Source organism: Pezoporus occidentalis, unplaced genomic scaffold (genome assembly GCF_034315485.1).
Source record: "Pezoporus occidentalis ecotype Australia unplaced genomic scaffold, CSIRO_AGI_Poc_V1 ctg159, whole genome shotgun sequence".
Taxonomy (NCBI): Eukaryota; Metazoa; Chordata; class Aves; order Psittaciformes; family Psittacidae; genus Pezoporus; species Pezoporus occidentalis.
The window spans coordinates 253,453-268,001 of NW_026913415.1; the positions used below are offsets into that span (position 1 = coordinate 253,453).

A 14,549-nucleotide genomic window follows, 5' to 3' on the forward strand; every position below is an offset into this window, starting at 1 on the left:
AGCGCGGCAGTGATTCAGGGTGTTATTAGCGGTGTTTGGGTTATATGTCATACATCAGAATAGATTGTACAATTATACGTATTCGAATTATGTCAGATTATATTAAATCAGATGATACTGTATCAGGTTACATTGCATTATATTATTATTTCATACATAACACAGTATTTCATACATATATATAGTATACATTATATATTCTGTACTATCGATTATATGCTGCATATCACATATTGCATTTATATATTACATTACGCTATAATATAGTAGAGTATATTAATCAGATGATATTATATATATTATATATTTTCCAATATTATAGAATCACAGAGTGGTTGGGGTTGGACAGGGCCTTAAGATTATCCAGTTCGAACCCCCTACCAAGTCAGGGACTTACACAGTCCCTATATGATATAATATATACCAGGTAAGTGTTATACATTATACATTAAACATATGTTATATCTGATATATATGTCACATAACATTATATGTTATGCAATGGTATGTATAATATTATTCATTATACATTACAGATTATATATGTTATATGTTATAAGTATTTGTTATAAATAACAAATACATTATACACTATACATGTTATGTTGCATATGTCATTATATAATGTTATCTATAATGATAGATAACATTATATTGCAGATCATATTAATTCCATCATATTCTATATTCTATCATATAGTCTACATTCTATATGATATAATATGTGCTATGTAGTATATTATACATGATGTATGATGTAAATATTATGTAGTACATTAAATTATAGTATTCTTACAATAGTTTACATTCTTCTATTATTATTATTATTATTAATTACTGTTGTTGTTGTTCTCAGGTGATCATTGCTACTGGCAATGTTTTAGTTCGGCTGTTCCTGGGCAGCGGAGCAGCCCCAGTGACTGGCTGCTCCCCAGACAGCTCCCACCCACCACGAGATGAAAACAGGCGCATTTCAGGTAGCAAGCTGTAATAAAGCATCTCGTCAATGCATGGCAATTAAGCTACACAGGCAGAAATGACCTCCCCTGTCCCATTGCCCTGCCCTTTGTGCCTGGTGTGGATGGGTTCCTGTAGCCCTCCTGGGAATCCTGAAAAGAACACAAACCAAACTGGGTTCGTGCAGGGTCTCCCTGCAACCATTTATTGCTACGTAAGAGGGAGGACAAAGCTGCTGGCACAACACTGGTCCCCCAGGCAGGATGCTCCAGCTCCGCGTGTCTCCGGGCACATCACCACCTCCATCACTGCAGTGCTGGGGATGCCTGGGAGACAAGATGGGCTGTGGTGACACATGGCCGGGGTGGGTGTCAGGGTTCCTGGGGTGGTGGCACCCACCGTGGCGCCAGCGAGCTGGCCCAGCCCCAGCAGGGTGAGGGCGAAGTGGACGCAGTTGCAGGTGACAGCGTCGTACTCCACCGGCTGGTCCATGGCCACCCGGATGCGCTGCTGCAGCGCGGCCATGTCCATCTCTCCCTTCCTCCGCAGCACCTTGGCTGGGCCCCGTGACCGCAGGAGGTGGCTCTTGCTGTGCTTGGCCACGATCCCTGATGGGGACATCCCTGAGCTGCCTGTGGGGTGAAGGTGATGCTGTACCCCATGTCCCTTCCATGGGGACCTCCCCCCAGTATGACCACCTCCTGGGGCTCACCTTCCAGGTGGATGATCTCCCCATCACCGCAGTAGACGCCAGCGTGGGCACCCCACCAGCCAGGGCCCCCCGAGGCCAGTGGGAAGAGGAAGAGGTCCCCGGGCTGGGGCTCAGCCACCCCATTGGGGACCACATTGAAGTGCTGGCCCAGCAACCCCTCACAGAGGAAGAACGCCGCTGTGCTCGCTGCCCCAGCTACTGCCTGGAGACCCGGTTGTGTTTCAGGGACACTGGTACCCTGGTGGCACTGGCAGCATCACCAACCCACTGGCTCATCCCCTGTCCCCATGGTGACTTGGGCACAGTTTGGGTCTCAATGGATGGGGAATCCCCCAAGAAGGGACCACCTCCTCTTGGTATTGAGCACCCTTGGGTGCTGTGGAAGAGGGCGGGCATGCAGGATTTGGCCCTGTTGTGCCAGGGGTGAGGCAGTCATTGTGGGACACAGAGGGAATGCCAGCACTTACCTGCCTGGAGCTGCTCACCTGGAAGAACAAACACATGGTTTCAGCCCCGGTGGTGCTGGGAGATGGGACCCAGAGCACCAGTGCCATGGCTCAGCCCCTGCCCAGACCGATGCCATCCCCTGCCCAGTCCCCACACCAGCACCCCAAGCCTGTCGCACCCAGGAGCCCAGCCAGCGCTGGGGTTGGAGGAGCGGCACATCCCAGGCTCGCAGGGTCTGCACCAGGGAGCTCACCTGTGGGGAGAGGGGCAGAGCAAGCCTGGGACCCATCCCATTCCTGCTGGCATACATCCCTGCTTGCACCCCCCCCCGCTAGCACCCATCCCTTCTAGCACCCCCCATTCTAGCACCAATCCCTGCTGGCACGCACCCTGTTAACACCCAGCCCCAGCCCAGAGCAGCCTCCCAGCGCCCATTTACTGCCCCTTGCACCCCCAGACTCAACATTGGTCATGCCCCCATTGCAGGGTCTCTGGGTGCTGGGTGCCACAGTAGAGGGGTGGCACTGCCTCGGTGCAGGTGCTCTCCTACCGGCTCCCCCTTTACCTGGGCAAGGAGGTTCATCTGCAAGGAGAAAACATGATGTGCAGAAGCTGGGGACATGGGCCCGTGCCCAGCCCCACCTGGGGACCTCTGTGTCCCCAAACAACTGTGGTGCCACGTCTCGCTGCTGAAGCCCAAGCAGGCACCATGCCAGCCCTGGTGTTCATGCCATGCCCTGCTCCCTCACCTTCGGGTGCCTCTGAGCTCCCCTTGCTCCACTGTGGTCCCCAGGCAGCTGCTGCTCCAAAGGTGGACACAGGGCAGGCTCTCAGCCTGCCCCAGGGAGCACTGCGGTGGCTCTTGGCACCCACCGATGCCCGGGAATGTGCCCAGACCACACGGACCAGCCCCGCTCTGGCACGCAGCCATCCCACAGGGCCAGCCTCAGGGGCCCAACCCAGCCTGGGGTGACATTTCATCAACAAACTTCTTGGTAACCCATGAAACGGTCCCGTGGCCAATATGCTGATAGCCAGTGGCCACCAGGCTGGTGCTAAAACACCACCTGGTGCCAAAAAGCCTCTTGCCCTGAAGGTGGCCACCAGCCTGTCCCCAGGCCCTGCCCCCAGGGTGGTGCGTGCCTGGGTCAGATCCAGAGTCACATTAAACTTTAATCCTGGTGCCATGGGGTCAGTGGAGGCTTGGCAGGGCTTGGAGCCGGTGATGTGGGAGCTGTCACCCCCTGTCATCAGCCAACGCCAAAGCATCATTTATCATCCAACAAACAAGAGCTAATTACAGCCGAAATCGGAGCCTGCTTAGGCACAGCTCAGAGCCAGGAGGCCTTGTTAACCCTTCCCAGCCACCTTCAATCCATCTTCAACCCCTCCAGACCTCCATGTTTTCTGCTTGCTCTTATCCCCTTCTGATCCCCACCATACTCACCTGGCCCCTGTTGTCTCATCCTGATGTACCCTCCAGTTCTCACCAGCCCCTTCTGGTCCCTATCGTCCCTCCTGATCTCCACCATCTCCTCCTGGTCCTTACTAGCGGCTCACGATGATCTCCTCATGATCCCTCTAGGTTCCCTTGGCCCCTCTGTGTCACCATTGTCCTCTCCTGGTCCCCATCATCCCCATGCTGTCCCTACTGCCCTGTCTTGGTCTCTGTCATCCATCCTGGTCTCTGCCATCACCTCCTGCTCTCCATCATCCCATTCTGGTCCCTGCCATGACCTGCTGCTCTCCATCATCCATCATTGTTTCTTGGTCACCATGAAAACACCCAGGTTCCCATTGTCTCTTCTTGATCCTCATCACCCCCTCCCAGTCCCTGTCCCCTCCTCCTGATCCCCATCACCCACTCCCGATCCTTGTTGACCCCTCCTGGTCTCCTTTATCTCCATTGGTTCCTCCTGGTCTCCGTCATCCCCTCCTGGTACCCACCATCTCCCCTTGGTCTCCAATGTCTCCTCCTGATTCCCATCATCTCTTGTTGGTCCCCACTGTCTCCTCCTGCTCCCCACCATCCCTTTCTGATCCTTGTTGTCCCTCCTTGGTGCCCATCATCTTTCCTTGGTCCCGTCAGCCGCTCCTGTTCCCCACCATCCCCATCTTGTCCCTAATGTCCCCTCCTGTTCCCCACACCCTGTGTCACCGTTGGACAAGGGTGCTTCCCTGGGACACCCGATGCCCCCAGCCAAGCTGTCCCCTGCCCAGGGCTCATCCGCCAGCTCCCCACCGCCGGTGGGATTAGGGTGGCTGGAGCCCTGGGGCTGCTCCCGACCACAGGTTTCAAGCCCATCACCAGCATCTTTGGGTAATTAGTAAATTAGTAATTAAATGCTCTGTGCCTCGGGGAGAGGGGGGGGCAGAGCCCCAGGTTTTAGGCTGGGTAATCCCATGGCATCTGCCCCAGCGTCTGTCACCAAGCCGAGTCATGGCCCCGCCGCGGGCTTTAACGTTTGCTCCTTCACCCCCACCGGCTGCCCGCAGCCCCTTGCCTGTGGCCTCAGGCCTGCTTGGGGTGCTCCCCAGAAATGGGCCGGGAGGAGCTCCCCTGGGAGCCTGGGTTGGGTGCTCACGGAGAGCTCAGCTCCAGGGTGCTACCCGACAAGGAGCCCACCTTGGGGCCAGCAACCAATGGAGAAATTGGGTGGGAAACCACATTTTGGGAATTATTGGCTTTCCTGGGTGTGCTGATGATTGGCCGGCAGCAGATGGTTGGCCCGGCTAATCCCCATCCCAAATCCCTGCTCCGGAGCTGGCTTTTACCGACGGCAAGGAGGGGACAGGAAAATTAGCCGACTCAGCATGTATTGCCATCCGCTGGCACCAGGCGCCTGGGTCTCCGCATCACCCATGGGTGGGCTGACAACCCTCGAGCGCTGCAGGGCTGTGTCACCCATGGGTGAAGGTGTGCTGCAGGGGCTGGAGGCACCTAAGCTGCGGGCAGAGGCTGGGCAGGGCGAGGTGACAGCTTGCTCCTGCCGCATTAGCCCAGCGTCATAATTCTGAAGAGGGAGGAGGGCGGCCGCAGATGGTGCTGTCAGAGATCTGGGTCAGGATGGGGTCCACCACGGCATGGGGGCTGCAGGATGGGACGGGGCACCCCAACAGGACAGGGGGTCCCAGGGGTGCAGGGGTGATGCAGGCAGGGGAACATGGGGCAATGGTGCAGGCAGAGGTGATGGAGCAATGGCGCAGGCCAGATGATGGAGTCATGCTGCAGGCAGGGCAACATGGAGCAATGGTGCAGGCAGTGATGATGGAGCAATGGCGCAGGCAGGAGAACATGGAGCAATGCAGGCAGAGGTAATGGAACAGTGCCGCAGGCAGGATAATGGAGTGAGGCTGTGGGCAGTGATGATGGAGCAATGGTGCAGGCAGGGGAACATGGAGCAATGGTGCAGGCAGGATAACAGAGCAGTGCTGCAGGCAGGGGAACCTGAAGCAGTGCTGCAGGCAGGGGAACATGGAGCAATGCTGCAGGCAGTGATGATGGAGCAATGGCGCAGGCAGGGGAACATGGGGCAATGCTGCAGGCAGAGGTGATGGAGCAATGGCGCAGGCAGGGGAACATGGAGCAATGCTGCAGGCAGTGATGATGGAGCAATGGCGCAGGCAGGGGAACATGGAGCAATGCAGGCAGAGGTAATGGAGCAATGCTGCAGGCAGGATAATGGAGTGATGCTGCGGGCAGTGATGATGGAGCAATGGTGCAGGCAGGGGAACATGAAGCAATGGTGTAGGCAGGGTAACAGAGCAGTGCTGCAGGCAGGGGAACATGAAGCAGTGCTGCAGGCAGAGGAATACGAAGCAATGCTGCAGGCATGGGTGATGGAGCAATGGTACTGGCAGGGGTGGTGGAGGCATACTGTAGGCAGCGGGGATGGAGTCAGGCAGCAGGCAGGAATGACAGAGGGGTGACCCACGGCCACCTGATCCACTTGTGTCACTGCTGCCAGCACCCACCCCATGAGACACCTCCATGGGGGATACAGGCTGAGCCCCCCCGGAGGACACAGGGGCTGGGGAGCCCCGGCCGCAGGCTGGCCCATCCCTGGGGACCGGCCGGGCCGGGTGAGAGCGGCCGCCGTCCCCTGCGCCGGGCGGGGGGGGGTTTAGCAGCTAAAGCCTCAAATCCCAAATTGTGCTGCCCTGTCACGGCGAGGGTTTAGCGGCGGTTGCGTAACCCCGCGGCCACCCGGCCCCCACCCGCTGCCGTGTCAGCAGCCCAGGGGGGGAAACTGAGGCACGGGGCGGGGGGGCCCCCTCGGAGCATCCTGCCTCCCCTCGCTATCAAGGCTGGTAATTAATTACTTGGGGGCAGGGAAATCACCCCCTTTAATTACCACTTTTCGTTATTCCCCTCTAACCGCCTTAGTGAAGGGCTTATGCGCTTATAGGACCTGGTGGGTCCCGAGGAGGGACACACACACACACACACACACACACACACACACACACACACACACAGGGGGTCCCTACCCCAAGCCCCATGTCCCGCACAGCTGCAATCTCAGCCCCGCAGTGCTGGGTGAGGCACAGGCGGTGGCAGGGTGACACGGTGCGGGTGGCAGCGCACGGAGGGGGGGTGGGGGGTGTTGGGTGTCGCGGGTTTAGGGTTACAGGGCTGGGGCTCAGCACCTTGTTAATTCTTCATCGCGTGGCTGATTGATCCCCCCCGCCCCGCGCAGACACTAAAGATTAAAGGGGTGACAAAGAGGCAGCTGCTTACACAGCGCCCGCTCCTAAGCTGCCTTGAAGAGAGCAAGAGCGAGCCCCGCTGCCCGCAGAGCTGCCGGAGCACCCACCCTCGCCAGAGCCCAGGCACCCGCACCCGCGGGGGTTGGCCGGGAGCGCCGCGGACGGGATGGCTGCATCACCAGCGGGGTCGGGGCTGAGCGCCGGCCTGGAGGAGAGCCCCACGGGTAAGAGGCGGTGGGACACGGCGGGACCGCGGCGGCGGTGGGGTCCTTGTTGTGGTCGGTGTCCGGGGTCCCTGAGGATCCTCATCGTGGTTCTTCCCTGGTGTCTCCTTGGTGGCCCATCTCTAAGACACCACGGGTCCCACACTGCAGTTTTGCTCCGAGATGCTCAGGGTCCACATCGTGGCCTTCTCCTGGATGCTTTCAGTCCCCATCGTGCTCCTTCTCCAAGATGCCCAGGGTCTCTGTCACAGTCCTTCTCCAGGATGGCTGGGTCTCCCATCACAGTCCATACCCAAGACACCCAGCATGCCCATCATGGCTCTTCCCTGGGATGTTTGGGGCTCCCGTTGTAGTCTTTCTGCAAGATACCCAGGATCCCCATCATGATCTTTCTCCAGAATGGCCCCACTATGGTCCTCCAGGATGGCTGGGGTCCCCGTCATGGTCCTTCTGAAGGATGCTTGGGGTCCTCAGCTATCATCCTTCTCCAAGATGCTGAGGGTCCCTGTTGTGGTCCTTCTCCAGGATGGGATGCCTGCAGTCCCCAGCCCCAACCCTCTCCATTATGCCCATGTTTGTTGTCCTCATTGTGCCTGGGTCCCAGCCATAGTCCTTCTCTAGGACACCTCTGGTTGTGGCCTTTCTCTGGGATTCCCCATCCCAAAGGACACCGTTTCATCCCTTTTTATTTTAAAAAGGCTTATGAGAGCTCAGCCGGCAGCATCCCGGGTTCTGGGGCGTAGGGAGATGCCAAACCCCATATGCAATCTCTGCAGTCTCTGAGGTGTTCCCATCCATGTCCCTGGGCTGGACCAGCAGAGATGGGAGCCACCCCATCACCAGGATGCTGGGGAGCAGCAGGGAGACAGGAGGGATGAGGGACATTGGGGTGTCCTGAGTCATCCTAAATGCGGTGACTCCTCTCCTGCAGGGCTGAGCCCGGCCCCTGGCAAGGCGCTGAGCCCCGTGCTGCTGTGCAAGGTGTGTGGTGACACCAGCAGTGGGAAGCACTATGGCATCTACGCCTGCAACGGCTGCAGCGGCTTCTTCAAGCGCAGCGTCCGCAGGAAGCTCATCTACAGGTTGGCACAGAGATGGGAGGTCCCCATGGGGCAGGGACCCAGGGGACAGACACGTTGTAGGGCTTAGGGCAGGGACTTGGGGGACACGCACCCAGCAGGGTAGGGACCCAAGGATGGACACCCAGCAGGGCAAGGACCTGCTGGGATGGGCAGCCAGAGGGATAGGGATCCTAGGGGGACTTGAACCCAACAGGACAAGAACCCCAGGGCATGGACACCCATTGGGGCAGGGTGGGACAGGCACCCGGTAGGGAGGGGCTCCAGGGGCTGGACACCCAGTGGGGCAGGAACTAAGGAGACAGGCACCCAAAAGGGCAGGGACCATAGAGACAGGCACCCAGTGGGAGAGGGAGCCAGGAGATGGACACCAAGTGGGACAGGGACACGAGGTTGGACACCCAGTGGGGTAGAGACCAGGGGGACCAGAAAACTGAGGGACAAGGAGCCAGGGGTGGGTATCCAGCAGGGCAGGGACCTTGGGGATGGACACCCAATGGAGCAGGGACCGGGGAGACAGGCACCCAATTGGATAGGAGCCCTGGGGACAGGGAAAAGGACCCAGGGGATGAACAGCAGGTAGAACAGGGACATGGGGTGGGATATGGCAAGGGCCCGGGGGGCTTGAACCCAACAGGGCAGGGACCAGGGGACAAGCACCCAGTGGGGAAGGGGCCTGGGCTGGGGGGTCAAGGGCACCCTCACAGAGTCAGGACACCCATCAAGGTAGGGTATTCACTGGCACAGGGCACCCACTGGGGACAGGGCACCATCAGGGTGGGACACCCACTGAGAGGAGGAAACCCATTGAAGGGGGATGAGACACCCAACAGGGACAAAGCACCCCCAGGACATGTCACCCATGTCAGCCCCCCCCCCCCAGGGACAGGAGGCACCCCAGGGGCTGCAGTCAGGTACCACCTCTCCCGTAGGTGCCAGGCGGGGACAGGGCTGTGCCCGGTGGACAAGGCGCACCGCAACCAGTGCCAGGCCTGCCGGCTCAAGAAGTGCCTGCAAGCCGGCATGAACAAGGACGGTAGGCGGGTGGTGGGGACGGGTGGCAGGGGCTGGCAGCGGCGGGGCTGGTGCTGATGCCGCCGCGTCCCTGCAGCTGTGCAGAACGAGCGCCAGCCCCGCAGCACGGCCCAGGTCCGGCTGGACAGCATCGAGCTGGATGCTGAGCTGCCCCCTGAGCACGTGGCCACCACCCGTGAGGTGCCGCCAAGCCCCTGCTCGGCTCCTCGCGGTCCCAGCGCCACCGCCGCTGTCACCCCTGGTCCCCAGGCGTCCACGCCGCCCACCAACCATCGCTTCATGGCCAGCCTGATGACGGCCGAGACCTGTGCCAAGCTGGAGCCCGAGGACGGTGGGTGGCTGCTGGTGGGGAGAGGGTTGCCCCCATCGTGTGACAACTGCCAACGTCCCCGTCTGTCCCTGCAGCCGATGAGACGGTGGATGTGACGGGCAGCGAGCCGGAGCGGACAGCGAGCGAATACCAGGTGGCACCGTACCCAGCGGCCAGCCCTGAAAACGTCTATGAGACTTCTGCACGTCTCCTCTTCATGGCGGTGAAATGGGCCAAAAACCTGCCTGTCTTCTCCAACTTGCCCTTCCGCGACCAGGTGGGGTTGGAGACTCCCATGGGGACCCCGAAAAATGCAGGCAACCAGTGGGACGGGGATGGCTGGAGCATCCCAGCATCCACCGCAGGGTCCCACCCCACCATAAGATGCCAAACCAACCAACCGTGCCAGAAGCTTTTTGGGTGACGGGTTTTTGGGGTTCCCACCCTGTCCCCAGGTGATCCTGTTGGAGGAAGCGTGGAGTGAGCTGTTCCTGCTCTGTGCCATCCAGTGGTCCATGCCTCTGGAGACCTGCCCGCTGCTGGCTGTCCCTGAGCCAGGCCCTGGGAAGCTGCTGCCAGCTGCCTTGGATGTCCGGGCACTGCAGGAGACCCTTGGCCGCTTCAAGGCACTGGCTGTTGACCCCACCGAATTCGCCTGCATGAAGGCCGTGGTGCTCTTCAAACCAGGTGAGGGGACCCACCAGCACCCGCCACTGCCCTTCCCTGTGCCCCCAAACCACCCCTCACACCCTTGCCCCTGCAGAGACCCGTGGCCTGAAGGACCCTGAACAGGTGGAGAACCTGCAGGACCAGTCACAGGTGATGCTGGGCCAGCACAACCGTTCTCACTACCCTGGGCAACCTGTCAGGTACCGCGTCCCCACGTCCCCACGGGTGACACCAGCAGTGGGGACACCCACCCATGGCCACCCCTGTGCCCTCAGGTTCGGGAAGCTGCTGCTGCTCCTTCCAGCGCTGCGCTTCATCTCCTCCGAGCACGTGGAGCTGCTCTTCTTCCGCCGCACTATCGGCAACACCCCCATGGAGAAGCTGCTGTGTGACATGTTCAAGAACTGACGCCCCCCAGCCCAATGCCGCCTCTTATTGACACCCTGTCACCTCCACCCTGGGTCTCCTCGCCCCGGGATGCTGCAGGGTGTGAAGGTGCCCGTGCTCCAATCCCCAGGGTGGTGGCCAGGACTATGGGATGCTGTCGGCAGCCGGGATGTGGGGCCAGCTTCACCGGGGACAGCTGGTGGCAAGGGGATGTCCCCAGGTGGGTGCAAGAAGCACCAGGAGCATCTCATGGGGGTGGGTGCCTTGATGGGTGCTGCTGTCCCAAACACTGGTGGAACCCACAGATGCAGTCAGGATGCCCTTGCTGAGGCAATGGCACCCATGTGGACCCACTGCCACCCAGGGGTGACAGCATGACAGCAGCTCTGGGGGGAGCATGACACCGGCCCAAGGGTGGCACTGACCAAGGATGATGACACCTGGGGGTGACACTAGCTTGGGGCATGACACAAGTTCAAGGGTGACACTGGCTGGGGATAATGCAAGCCCAGATGTGACACTGGCCACAGGGATGATGGACATCCTGGGGTTGATACTAGCCCAGGGGTTGATACTTGACCAGAGGTGACACTGGCCAGGGGTAACGCCAGCCCAGGGGTGACACTGACGAGGGGTGACAGAGGCCAGCGGTAACACCAGCCCAGTGGTGACACTGGCTTGGTGTGACGGGAGTCCAGGGGTGATGCCAGCCCTGTGGTGACACTGGCCGCAGCAGTGATGCCCACCCTAGGGTTACACCAGCCCAGGGGTGACACTGCCTGGGGGTGATGCCAGCCTTGGGGTGACACTGGTGCACAATCACTGCCCCTCACTCACAGGGTGTGACTTCAGCTCCGTGATTCCACTGGACCTGCAGTGACTGAGCCTTGTCCTGGGGGGGGGTCCTGCTCTGCCCCCCAGTTTTATACCTGCAATAAAGAGGGGGGTTTGAAGCCAGTGTCCTTGTGCCACCACATCGGGGTCCCTGTCCCCAGGTGGGGATGGCACCACCTGAGTTATCAATAACCTGACTGTAAATAGATAACATAGAAATAAACCATCTGAATAGAAGTACATTTAAAATAACTTATCTGACTATAAATAAAAGAGATTCAAGTAAGATGAAATAACTGGAATTAAATAACAGGAATTAAGCAACCAGAATATAAAAAAGAGTAATAAAAATAATGTGACTAGAAATCAAATGAAATAATCTGAATATAAAGAAATTAAAAATAAATTTTCTGACTATAAATGACTATAAATAATCTGATGAGAAATACCCTGAATAAAATATTCTGAAATGAAATGAAAATAAACAAATTGAAGCAATCTGAAGACAAATAAACTAAAAAGAAATTATCTGAATATAAACAAGATAAATATAAATGATCTGTTTGGAAAGAATTGGAATTAATAATCTAACTGGAAGGAATCTGAATATAAATACAGTGAAAAGAAAGAGTCTGAAAGAATCAGAATATAAATTGAAAATACATTATCTGAATATGAATAATATGAATGAAATAATATGACTCTGAGTAATTATAAATAAGATGAAATAATCTGACTACAAATAAGTTGAAAAAGAAAGAAGCTGACTAGAGAGAATGTCAGGGAAAATAAACTGATGAGAAATAATCCGAATTGGGAAAATAAAGAATCTAAACTGATCTGAACAGAAATTGAAGTAAATTGTGCAAATGGAACCAGACTGAAGTGATCTGAATTCAATCATCTGCATAAAATTCACAATAGTACAGTTAACCTGAAGAGAAATAAATTGAAGAGGAATTATCTCTGCCAACATGATTAGAAATAATCTGAATAGAAAGATGAAAATCACCTGAATTGAAATAAATTGAAAATAATCTGCATGGAACTAAAATAAAGAATAACCTGAATATAATCTCACTATAAATAAAATAAAAATAATCTGAATAAATAAATTGAAAATTATCTGAATAGAAAAAATCTGTGTATGAAAACCAGAAATAATCTGCATAGAAATCAGTGACATTTGAATCTATTATAATATGTGACACTTTGTTCAATTGCACTTTAACCAAAGAACATGTTGAGAGCAGAAGGAAAAAGCCCCCCAGTCTCCCCGAACCCAGCGGTGCTTTGGGGTGTCACCAGCACCACAGCCGCTTCACCTTTAGAGAAGTACACTTTTATTTCCCTGTTTGGTTTTCTTTCCTCCCTTTTGAACCATTCCCAGCGTGGGTGACACAGGATAATATATCCTCGTACAATACACATCTGGTTTTAATTTACACGCAGCAGATTTATAAATTACTTAAAAAAATCCATGAAAAATAATAATAATAACAACAACAATAACACCACCACTTGACCGCACGCAGCCCCGCTCCTCCGCTCCAGTAGTAAGTACATTCGTGCTGCAAATCCATCCCTCGGCTCGCAGGAGGGGCCGGGAAGGGAAGATGCCAGAGGGATGCGCTGGCCGGGAGCCCTGGAACCCCCCGCTCTGCAGCTCCGCCTCTGCCTGCCCTGGATTTTACACATATATATCTATATATGCATATATTTCTTCGATATCCATTTTCTTTATATATATATACACAAATATATATTATATATATAAAGAAATATGTTTGCTATATATATTCTATATATTTTCTAGATATATTCCACATATATTCTATAAACATATATATAAAGAAGTAGAGATAAAAGATATGAACATATATTCTTTATATATGGCATATATGTACTTAGAGAACTATATGCTCTATATAAAGAAATCGTATGAAGAAACACATATTTATACATATAAAAGAAATACAGAAAAATATATATAAAGAAATACATGTTCTTTTTATACAGTATGCATCTATTTGACATACATTTCTTTATACATATTTATTATATATATTTCTTTTTATATATATAAAGAAATAGATTTCCTTACATATATAAAGAAATATATATAATATTTCTCTGTATATATATAATATTTCTATGTATAAAGAAATATATTCTTTATACATGGTATGTATTTATTTTATATATATTTCTTTACATAGAAATATAAATATATGCATAAAGACATATATATTCTTTATACACAGTATATTTGTCCTATATTTATATTTCTCTCTATATATTATTTTATAATACATAAAAAGAAATATATTTTCTTCATCTATTCTTTATATATATTTCTTTATATGTAAAATACATAAAGAAATATATATATTCTTCACATGTAGCATATATCTTGTATTTCTTTATATGTAAACATGTATTATATATCAAAGAAATAAAAACATACAAAGAAACATATTTATTCTTTATATATTATTTTACATATACTTTATATATAGAATATACATAGTCTTTCATATGTCAATTTTCTTTATATATAGAATATATATTCTTGAACATTTATTTTCTTCCTATATATATAATCTATATATAAGGGAAATATATATATGAAAAGAAATACACACACACATATATATATGCATTTGGAGGCGTAGCTTAAGCCACATCCACTGTCCCAGCTGTGCTCACACCGCTGTGTTGGGAAAACTAAGGATGAGGTTGGAGCTCTTCGGCCCTCCCACAGGGACACCCTCACCTGGAGCCACTTTGAGGAGAATTCCTGGGCTTTTAGAAAAAGATGCTCAGGAATGGCTGGTTTTGGCGCAGAGCATAGGGATGCTCCCACTATTTCCAGCTCTAGGGAAATCCGGGGCGGCTTCCCAGGATCTTTCACTTTCCTGCCAGCACATCCCAGAATGCCTGTTTTCCACTCAGGATGGTAAAATCCCATTTTCCCCTATGGGTGGGGGATGACTGAGTGGGTCTTGCTCTGCTCCTGGGGTGCAGCACCAAGGCGGATGGCGTTCCCATGCTCCCGCTCTCCCAGTGGCATCTATCGCTTTTTCCCATGGAAAAAAATTAAAATGAAAATAAAACTTTGAAAAGTGAAATAAAAGAAAACCAAATCCCCAACAAATAAACCATCCCTCAAAAGCAGTGGGCAG

General features: G+C 53.3%; 2 protein-coding genes across 5 annotated transcripts; one reads left to right on the plus strand and one right to left on the minus strand.

The window, feature by feature from the left end:
- Positions 1-1,135: 1,135 nt before the first annotated feature.
- Positions 1,136-3,000, minus strand: LOC134160235 (uncharacterized). Of its 4 annotated transcripts, XM_062612043.1 has the most exons (7): positions 2,866-2,999; positions 2,682-2,699; positions 2,295-2,369; positions 2,137-2,154; positions 1,670-1,871; positions 1,357-1,589; positions 1,136-1,283 (listed from the first exon to the last, which is right to left on the minus strand). In XM_062612043.1, the coding sequence occupies exons 2-7, from the start codon at positions 2,697-2,699 to the stop codon at positions 1,263-1,265; spliced, it is 567 nt and encodes a 188-aa protein (XP_062468027.1). In that variant the 5' UTR covers positions 2,866-2,999; the 3' UTR covers positions 1,136-1,262. The 4 variants fall into 4 exon arrangements, with proteins under 4 accessions (XP_062468027.1, XP_062468024.1, XP_062468025.1 ...); XM_062612040.1 differs by having other exon boundaries at positions 1,136-1,589; positions 2,866-3,000; XM_062612041.1 differs by lacking the exon at positions 2,295-2,369 and having other exon boundaries at positions 1,136-1,589; positions 2,866-2,991.
- A 3,728-nt stretch (positions 3,001-6,728) lies between these two features.
- Positions 6,729-10,899, plus strand: NR2E3 (nuclear receptor subfamily 2 group E member 3). Its single transcript, XM_062612044.1, has 8 exons — positions 6,729-7,050; positions 7,982-8,132; positions 9,062-9,165; positions 9,241-9,495; positions 9,570-9,751; positions 9,930-10,161; positions 10,238-10,343; positions 10,419-10,899. The coding sequence occupies exons 1-8, from the start codon at positions 6,993-6,995 to the stop codon at positions 10,549-10,551; spliced, it is 1,221 nt and encodes a 406-aa protein (XP_062468028.1). The 5' UTR covers positions 6,729-6,992; the 3' UTR covers positions 10,552-10,899.
- The last annotated feature ends 3,650 nt before the right edge of the window (positions 10,900-14,549 follow it).

Bases quoted from the DNA above. Each gene is read 5' to 3' on its own strand.
- LOC134160235 (XM_062612040.1), bottom strand. The intron at 1,590-1,669 runs GTGAGCCCCAGG...TTCACCCCACAG, and splicing joins GGAGATCATCCACCTGGAAG to GCAGCTCAGGGATGTCCCCA.
- NR2E3 (XM_062612044.1), top strand. From the start codon at position 6,993: ATGGCTGCATCACCAGCGGGGTCGGGGCTGAGCGCCGGCCTGGAGGAG. The intron at 7,051-7,981 runs GTAAGAGGCGGT...CCTCTCCTGCAG, and splicing joins CCTGGAGGAGAGCCCCACGG to GGCTGAGCCCGGCCCCTGGC. The intron at 10,344-10,418 runs GTACCGCGTCCC...CTGTGCCCTCAG, and splicing joins TACCCTGGGCAACCTGTCAG to GTTCGGGAAGCTGCTGCTGC.